At 49.6% G+C, this 9,981-nt stretch overlaps 1 protein-coding gene across 1 annotated transcript; it reads right to left on the reverse strand.

Moving 5' to 3' along the window:
- Positions 1-761: 761 nt before the first annotated feature.
- Positions 762-3,086, reverse strand: LOC120104328. Its single transcript, XM_039115250.1, has 2 exons — positions 1,585-3,086; positions 762-1,203 (listed from the first exon to the last, which is right to left on the reverse strand). Exons 1-2 carry the CDS (start codon positions 3,084-3,086, stop codon positions 762-764), a joined length of 1,944 nt encoding a protein of 647 aa, XP_038971178.1.
- Positions 3,087-9,981: the final 6,895 nt, after the last annotated feature.

Raw genomic sequence — 9,981 nt, forward strand, 5'->3', positions numbered from 1 at the left:
CGACCTTAGTCGAGGGATCGTACGCAAGGTCGAGGGTTCTGAAAACGCACTGTCGACCTGCGATGCTTTCCGAGGTCGAGGGAGTTTGGAACTCTACGGTCGACTCACGGGGCATCTCGATCTTGATCGAGGGATCGTACGCAAGGTCGAGGGGTCTGGGAACGCACTGTCGACCTGCGACGCTTTTCGAGATCGAGGGAGTTTGGAACTCTACGGTCGACTCACGGGGCATCTCGAACTTAGTCGAGGTATTTGAGGGAGATCGAGACCAAGCTCAATATCAGCGCGGCGAGGTGCTTCAGGCTTGACTGGAACATCTGAGCCTGGTAGGTCGTCCGAGCTTGGTCGGGCATCCGAACTTCGTCGGGCATCCGAGCTTCGTCGGGCATCCGAGCTTGGTCGGATAGCCTGAGGATTACAAATATCCCGATGATAAGAGAAGCATAACATGATCGAATGACTGTAGATTATTATGAGGAGACGGGGTTCATGCCCCCGATTACTGAGGACCTCTCAGGGCCCTATTGGTAGTACATCCGAAGGTTTTCAGAATTCCAACTCCGCGGGATGAGTGTCCCTTCGAGAGACTCCAGCTTGAATGCTCCGGGCCGTTGCACACGGGCAATCCGGTATGGTCCTTCCCAATTCGGGGCGAGCTTTTCTTGCTCGGTGGGTTGAGAAGCTTCAGCTCTCCTGAGAACGAGATCTCCCGCCTTGAAGAGCTTGGCTTTTACTCTGGAGTTGTAGTACTATGCTGTTTTTTATTGATATCTCATCATCCGGACCTGGGCTGCCTCCCTCGTTTCTTCTATGAGATCCAGGTTGCCCATAAGCTGAGATGAGTTGGAAACTGTGTCGTAGTGTTCCACCCTCGGTGAAGGGAGTCCGATTTCTAGAGGAATAACTGCCTCTGTCCCATATGCCAGGTTGAATGGGGTCTCGCCGGTAGAAAGTCGGAATGTTGTTCTGTAGGCCCAAAGGACATTGTAGAGGTCTTCGACCCATTGTTCCTTGGATCGGTCGAGTCTAGCTTTGAGCCCCTGGAGAATGGTGCGATTTGTCACCTCAGTCTCTCCATTCGTCTGTGGATAGAATACTGAGGTGAAGCGGTGGTCGATGCCGAGCTCGAAGCAGAATTCTCTAAAACGGACGTTGTCGAATTGACGGCCGTTGTCAGATAGAAGGATACGGGGGAGTCCGAATCTGCAGATTATGGACTTCTAAACAAAGTCCCGCATCTTTTGCTCGGTGATCCGGGCTACAGGTTCGGCTTCGACCCATTTGGTAAAATAGTCGATGGAGACGACCAAAAACTTTCTTTGCCCGGTGGCTAGGGGGAAAGGTCCCAGGATGTCAATCCCCCATTGGGCGAATGGCCAGGGGGCAATGATCGAGGTCAGCGGGGCTGAAGGTTGGCGCTGAATATTGGCATTCCGCTGACACCGATCGCATCTTCGGACGAAGTCTGTTGCATCCTTTTGAAGTGTGGGCCAAAAGTAGCCTTGGCGCAAGATTTTATGGGCTAGCGCTCGGCCTCCCAGATGGTTTCCGCAGATCCCTTCATGGACCTCTCGCATAGCGTACTTTGCCTCTGAGGGGCAGAGACATTTAAGGAGAGGAGAGGTGAATGACCGACGGTAGAGCTTGCCTTCATATAGTATGTACCGGGGGGCTTGACGCCTAATTCGACGAGCCTCCAGCTCGTCGTCAGGGAGGGTTCCATCCTGTAGATAGTTGACGAACCCATCCATCCAGCTTGGCTCTATGTCGATGCACATGGTCGGCTCAAGCTCTTCTGTGCTGGGTGTTTGGAGATATTCGAGCACCGTCGCCTTGGGGAGCTCATTCATGCGAGAGGTCGCCAGCTTTGAGAATTCGTCAGCCCTGAGGTTCTCCGTTCTGGGGATATGCTGAATGTTGAAGGAGCCCAGGGCGGATATGAGTTCCCGCACCTTTTGAAGATATTTCTGCATTGAGGGTTCCTTTGCTTCAAAATCTTCCAGGACCTGGCTTACGACCAGTTGGGAGTCACTGAAGACCCTCAGGTCTTCCGCCTTCAGCTCTTTCGCCAATTTGAGCCTGGCAATGAGTGCCTCGTATTCTGCCTCATTGTTCGAGGCAGGAAATTCGAGGCGTAGGGCCTGCTCAGCAACTACCCCATCCGGACTGGTGAGGATGAGTCCTGCTTCGCTACCCCCCAAGGTCGAGGAGCCGTCCACATATAGGACCCATGGCGGCCTCTCCTCCGTTGGTATGAGTGGCAGCTCGGGGTCATCCGGCAAAGTGCACTCCACGATGAAATCGGCGAGTGCTTGAGCTTTGACAGCTGGCCTGGGCCGGTATTCGAGGTCGAACTCTCCGAGCTCAACCGCCCATTTGGCAATCCTTCCGGCGCGGTCCGACCTCTGCAGTATTTGCTTCATAGGCTGGTCGGTTAGTATGGCTACAGTGTGGGCTTGAAAGTAGGGCCGGAGTCTCTGAGTTGAAATGATCAGAGCTAAAATTGTCTTCTTAAGCTTAGAATATCGGATCTCAGCATCCCTGAGGACCCGACTGGTATAGTAGACAGGCTTCTGAAGCTTATCCTCTTCCCGGACCAGGACTGTGCTCACTGCGACCGGGGAGACGGCCAAGTATAAGTAAAGAACCTCGCCTTGCTGTGGCTTGGTGAGTAGCGGAGGGGAGGCAAGAAGACACCTAAGCTCTTCAAAGGCCTGCTGGCATTCCTCCGACCATAAGAAGTTCTTTGGTCGTTTAAGGATCTTGAACAATGGAAGGCAGCGCTCTGCCGACCTGGAGACAAACCTTCCCAAAGCTGCGACCCGCCCAGTAAGCCGCTGTACTTCTTTGACTGTCTTTGGAGGTACCATCTCTTGCAGCGCTCGGATCTTCTTGGGATTAGCTTCGACTCCGCACTGGGTTACTATGAAGCCCAGGAATTTGCCCAAGGCGACTCCGAACGCGCACTTTGCAGGGTTGAGCTTCATTTGGTACTTTCTGAGCTTGGAGAATATTTTATTAAGGTCAGCCACATGGCACTCTGCCGTTCGGCTTTTCACCAACATGTCATCCACGTAGACCTCCATATTTCGGCCTATCTGATCTTTGAAGATTTGGCTGACCAGCCTTTGGTATGTAGCTCCCGCATTCTTCAACCCAAATGGCATCACCTTGTAGCAGTAGGTGCCCTTGTCGGTGATGAAGGCCGTCTTCTCCTCATCTTTTGGCGCCATTCGGATTTGATTATATCCCGAGAAGGCGTCTATAAAAGTTAGCAGCTGATGTCCCGAGGCAGAGTCGACGAGTTGGTCGATGCTGGGGAGGAAAAACCTATCCTTCGGGCAGGCCTTGTTCAGGTCGGTGTAGTCCACGCACGTACGCCATTTTTCGTTGGCTTTCTTTACAAGGACCACATTGGCGAGCCAATCCGGGTAGGAGACCTTCCGGATAAAGCCGACCTCGAGGAGCCTGTCCACTTCTTCGGCCGCCGCTCGCTGTCGTTCCGGGGCAGAGCTCCGCTTCTTTTGCTTCACGGGTCTGCAGGTCGGCTTCACCTGGAGTCGGTGAACCATGACCTCGGGGTCGATTTTCGGCATGTCAGCGGGCAACCAGGCGAAAACATCCATGTTAGCTCGGAGGAATTCGATCAGGCGCTCACTTTCACAGGGGCTCAGGCCGGAGCCGATCTGCATGGTTAGTTTTGAGCAATTTTCTTGTAGAGGGATTTGAGTAAGAAGCTCACCGGGCTCTACTTGCTTCTTCCAGAGGTCGTCCCGTGCATCCAAGGTTTTAATGGGCGGCGTGCGGTCCATTGCTTGAGTTGACGCCTTGGCCGATGGCTCCTGTTGACTTAGTACTTCGGTCGTCTGCTTTGTTTTGTGGGTTGCCATGTAGCATCGCTTAGCTATCAGTTGGTTCCCGCGGACCTCGCCTACTCCTTGGTTGGTGGGGAAGCGCACGAGCAGGTGGTAAGTCGAGACCACGGCTCGGAGGGCATTTAGCCCTGGTCGTCTGAGGATGGCGTTGTAGGCCGAAAGCAGACGGACCACGAGAAAGTCTGTCCTCACAGTACTTTCTCGGGGGGCGAGGCCTACCGTGACAAGGAAGCTGACCTCGCCCTCGACCGGGACCGAGTCCCCGGTGAATCCGACTAACGAGGTATTCATTTTCCGAAGCTGGCTTCCTGTTGACCCCATTTTTTGGTAGGCATGGTAGTACAAAATATTTGCCGAGCTTCCATTATCAACTAGGACCCGCTTTACATCAAACTTATTTACAATCATGGAGATGACCACAGCATTATCGTGAGGAGTCTCAACTCCTTTTAAGTCCTCCTCCGAGAACGAGATAGCTTTGGAGGTGCGCGGGCGTTTCGGAAGGGTCCTTTCCTCGGTTGACTCTTCAGCCGAGCTTCCTCCGATCATGTTGATGGTGCCGGCGATGGGCCTGTTGTCATTTGGATTTTCGGACGGCACGGCATTTTCCACTGGCCTCCTTTCCTCACGTCGGTTCCTCACAAACCGATTGAGTACTCCGCGGCCGATGAGCGCCTCAATCTCGTCTCGGAGCTGGAAACAATCCTCCGTGTCATGGCCATGGTCCCGGTGGAAGCGGCAATACCTCCTGGGATTGCGCGGGATCCCTATGTCCCGCATCGGAGGAGGGGGTCGGAAGAAGTCCCGACCTTCAATTTCCATCAGGATCTCGGTCCGAGGCGCGTTGATGGGTGTGTAGTTCTCGTACTTCCCCGAATGCATTCGAGGTCGTGGCGGGGACCTCGGTCGAGGCGGGGACCTTGGTTGAAGCGGTCCCCACTGTCGAGGCGGACTCCTCAGTCGGAGGAGATTCTTCTCTCGGCGGGGGGACCGGCTTCTCTGGCGGCCGCGCTCCTCGTGGCGCTTCTTCTGCTTCTTTGAAGCTTGTTCGGTCGCACCCCCTGAAGGCGATAGCCTCCTCGGCCTTTGCGTACTTTCGAGCTCGGGCCAGCATTTCGGTGAAGTCGGCGGGGAAGCTCTTCTCGATGGAGAAGAGGAATCTATAGGAGCGAGCCCCAGTTTTTAGTGCCGACATGGCTATTGACTGGTCAAGCTCGCGGACCTCCTAAGTCGCGGCGGTGAAGCGGTCAAGATACTCCCTGAGGGATTCCCCTTCCTTCTACTTGACATCTAGGAGGGAGTCCGATGTCCGCCGCTGGGACCGGCTGGCAGTAAAGTTGGTGGCAAATTGCCTGCCGAGCTGCTCGAAGGAGGATACTGTACTCGGCATTAGTCCAGAAAACCAAAGCCGAGCTGTCCTCCGGAGGGTGGCTGGGAAAGCTTTGCAAAGCACAGCCTCCGAGGACCCTTGCAGTGCCATGAGAGCTCGGTAACTCTCCAAATGGTCGAGGGGGTCCGTAGTTCCGTTGTAGGGCTCCACTTGGGGCATCTTGAACCTTGGTGGGATTGGCTCGTCCTCGATCTGGCGGAAAAAGGAGGACTGGGTGGTAAACTCAAAGTCACCCTCATGCCTCGCCTTCCTGCTATGAAGCGCCTCAATCTGGCGCTCCAGGTTCTCGACTTTTCTGTCGAGCTCCCCAACCTGGGGGATTGTCACGGTAGTCTGCTCCGGCTCGTGACGGTCCGGGGCTGACTCAGCCTCTGAGGGCTGCAGTCTTCTGTCTATATCTCCTCCCGGTAGTTCTCTCCGGGGAGACGCTTGCTCTTCATTGTTGGCCCTCTAGGGCCTGGGGAGGCGGCATGGGTGGCACCTCCGCCTGCTGCAGGCTTTGGACGGCAGCGGCCAGGGTTTGGACTTGTTGGACTAGAATATTGAACTGTTCCGAGTGGACTTGCGAAATCGGATCAGCCGGAGGTGGTGAGTTTTGGACAGAGTGTCCAGGACTTGGTGGGAGACGCCGGGAGGTATTGGAAGCTCCTTTACTTCTCAACTTTATAGCCACGACTCGGGCTCTTCCTCTTGCGCCAACTGTTGCTGGAAATTAGACCCGGGGGCGGCCGTCGGCTGAGGAGGCGGAGCTCCGGCGAGGGTCTGCGGGCGGCGTTCCGTCGGCGGGCGGCGTCTCCCTGGAGGCCTGCAAAAAAGCCGGTGGCCGGGTTTTCCGGCGCCGGCCCTCCGATGCTTAAGTCAGAGGGGGCTAATGTGTGGAGAGGGAGAGGAGAGATGTCTCTCTCTTTTGAGTTTTTAGAGTCCAACCCCCTTTTAGTGGGAAAATTCTCCTTTTATAGGGGGTGGCTGGATTACCTGCAATGTGACTAGGCGAGGTTACCGTATGATTGAGTGTATTGTCCGAATTAATGCTCGATCGCGTGAATTAATGCTTCGCCGTAAGAGATCAGGTCGGGGCCAGAGAGTTTTCATGGTTGATCGGACGCGGCCGAGCAGACTTGGCATGGAGGGCCTGAGGTCTGTAGATGACAGAAGTGGTGAGCATTGATGGTTGAGTAAGCCGAAGGTTTGCAGAGCCCATGCGCATTAATTGTTGAGTAAGCCGGCGATCCGCAGAGCCCATGCGCATTAATTGTTGGCGGCAGTGATAGGGGATGGCCTCGGGTCGAGCCGTAGAAGGATGTGACCGCGGTGAGTGGATGGTGAGGTTAAGCTTCTGAGGTCGGGAGCTTATAGATCGGGCGCCTGCTCGGGGCCTAGGTCGGCCATCCGAGGTCGGGTGCCAGGTCGACCGTCCGAGGTCGGGCGCCAGGTCGGCCGCCCGAGGTCGGGCTCCTCCGGTCACGTGTTGGCGATGTGTCCACGCGCATCGGGGGGGGACTTGTGTTTTCCCCCAACACGTACAAAAAAGGTATTCTTGTTTCCTATTATTATTTTATACCTTTATTATTGTAATATACTATAAATATAATATAATATTATATTATATCATAATACATTAATATGTTATGTTAAATAATTTAATATTATGTTATATTATGAAAATTAATTTACGCTAATAATTATAATATTTTATACCTTTATTATTGTATTATACTATAAATATAATAGTATATTACATTATATCATAATACATTAATATGTTATGTTAAATAATTTAATATTATGTTATATTATGAGAAATTAATGTACGCTAATAATTATAATATTTTGTACTTTATTATTGTATTATACTATAAATATAATATTATATTATATTATATCATAATACATTGATATGTTATGTTAAATAATTTAATATTATATTAAATTATTATGCTACAGTATACAATGTTATATTATTATATTATAATAATATTATATTACATTACAATAATATTATACTATATTATATATTTATATATTAATATATGTTATATTTTATTATTCTCTGTTGTATAATACTATGCAATGTCTTTTATGGTAATTTTGTCACACAAAAGTACTTTCTCAGTTTGCTTATCAAACACATGTTAAAGTGCCACAGCACTTTAAAAATATAGTTACCAAATAGCAAACGGCTTTTTATAAAAGTTCTACTTCTAACAGCTCTATTTGCAAAAACTCTACTACCAACAGCTTTCCCAAACAAGACCTTTGTCAAGAAATGCGACCAATGTCAATGCCACACAAGCATCTAGCGACGACCGGCGGTACCATTAATACTGATCAATGTCCCTTGGCCGTTTATACAATGGAGAAACGACATCCTCGAACATTTTTTAATGGCAATTGGACAGTGTAAATTCCTGTCATGGTTGTGGATTACTTCATTAAATAGGCGGAAGTCGAGCCAGTAACTCAAATTACCGAGGTAAAAACTCAAGACGTTGTCTAAAAGGCTATGATTGGCTGGTTCAAACTTTCTCAGGTAATCATCACAAATAATGGGCATCAATTCGACAATACCTGGTTCAAAAAATTCTGTGATGAGCTTGAAATCAATCACCGGTTCACTTCAGTAGCACACCCCCAAACTAATAGAGAGTGAAGGTGACCAACCGAACAATTCTACAAGGGCTGAAAGCAAGATTGGACTGAGAAAAAGGACTATGGGCTGAAGAGCTCTATTATAGGCATATCAAAAAACATATCGAATTCCTCTCGGAGAAATGCCTTTCAACCTTGCTTTTGGAATAGAGGCGGTGATTGCACTGGAGATCAGTCTTCCATCACATTGGGTAGAAAACTTCAACGACCACACAAACTTAGATTAGACCTCACTAATCTTGATCTACTAGAAAAAACTAGAGAACAAGCTCAGATCTACATGGCGACCTATCAACAGAGAGCACCTCGACATTACAATTCAAGGGTCAAGGGTAAGCTCTTCTGACCTAGCGACCTCGTCTTAAGAAAGACCGAAGGTCCATACCGAGTGGCTGAAACAATATGACCAGAAATGTATAAGCTAAAGTATCTCGACAATACTCCAATCCCTTGAACTTTGAACTCCGAGAACTACATGTCTATTACTAGTAAGGTTCATTGTATTCCAAACACATTTCCAATAAAAATCTTTTTGATATATTTCTATCTTTCAGATTAGACTATTATGACTAGCATGTTTAACTCAGATAAAAAAAGGGACACCCTAGAAATGCTTGGGCCCCGACCTAAGACCTTCAAGGTCAATGGTAGTTCGGTAATGAAATCGGCTACTCCAATGGAGACCCCTCGGATATATCCAGGACCTCCATAAGTAAGGCTGCAAATAGGTCAGGTTGACCGATAGCCTAACCCGACTGACCCGCTTAGACCAACTTGACCAATTTTGGAGGACCCATGGGGCGGGGTCGGATCTTGAAATTGGGCCCATTCTATTTTTTGGGTTGAGTCTGAGTTTACTGAATTCGGACCCAATCCGACCCATTTGAAATTTAGATAATTTTAAATTTTCAATCCTACGACCTGCTTCGACCTGACCCGATCCAAATCTGTAAAATTATTTGGACCTGCGGGCCGCGGACTGTGGAGGTGAAAACAAGTTTTGAAGCCATGGATGGGTTGACTCGAACCGGACCCGAACCAGATCTCAATTTTTTGGGTTGGGTCTAGGTTATACATGAACTCGACTCGACCCGAATGACCCGTTGGGTCAAAAATTGTAGTGGACTCGACCTGGCCCAACACAATCTTCTATTAGGTTGGGTCTGGGTCCAAAATTAGGATCCAAAAAAGAAATCGGATTGGGTTGGGGTCACTCATGATCTGACCCGACCTGACCCATTTGCACCCCTATCTGTAAGCCAAGCTCACTCGGAACTTGAAGTAAATCTGAAGATAAACTCTGGAAAGTTACACGAGGAACCCATGATTGGTTGGGGATCCTCGCTGATCCTCTGTTCGAAATTAAGGCTAAGAAGAGGCATCAAAAGAAAGGAAGTTCGGTACGGTGAATCAAACTGAAACAAGAAAGTAAGTTATGCAAATACAAACCAAAGTCAGGAACTTGAAAATTTCTATTTTCATTACCTTTGGAAGTTTGTACATAGACCTTGGAATACTCGAGGAAAAATAAAATACATTGAGCTCGGTAAATTCGAGTAAAAAAAAAAAGACTTCACTCCTCGTCGTAGCCGTCCTCATCATCCTCCTCATCACTGAGGTCGATGTGAAGGCTGCTAAAGTCCATCTCTAGATAAAGTTGAAGGACTTAAAGTTGGCAATCTTCGAAGCCCTTCGCAAAAGCGCTGGTGGCATTCTCAATGGACTTCACTTTAAATTGATCCGAGGAGAGAAAGTCTTCGACTACTTTAGCAGCTTTCTCCTCGGCTCTGCTAGCCATCTCCTTGGCCTCGGTTGCTTCCTACTCAGCCGGAGCAATTTTCACAAACAACTCTGCTACTTTCTGCTCAAATTCCAAAAAGGCCTCCTTAGCCTCGACAGATGGCTATCTAAAATTATTGTGAGAGTCTGTGCGGTCGAGGCTTGAGCTTCTACCAACTTGACCATGTCCTCGGCCTTCTTTGCTCTTTCTTCAGCTAGCCGAGCCTGCTCCTCCGCCTGCTTGAGATCAGTGTTTGATTTTGCTTCAACCTTGGCAACTCTTCACTC

Source organism: Phoenix dactylifera, chromosome 17 (genome assembly GCF_009389715.1).
Source record: "Phoenix dactylifera cultivar Barhee BC4 chromosome 17, palm_55x_up_171113_PBpolish2nd_filt_p, whole genome shotgun sequence".
Lineage (NCBI taxonomy): Eukaryota > Viridiplantae > Streptophyta > Magnoliopsida > Arecales > Arecaceae > Phoenix > Phoenix dactylifera.

Bases quoted from the DNA above. Each gene is read 5' to 3' on its own strand.
- LOC120104328 (XM_039115250.1), bottom strand. From the start codon at position 3,086: ATGGAGGTCTACGTGGATGACATGTTGGTGAAAAGCCGAACGGCAGAG. The intron at 1,204-1,584 runs GTACGCTATGCG...CATAATCTGCAG, and splicing joins CTCTGCCCCTCAGAGGCAAA to ATTCGGACTCCCCCGTATCC.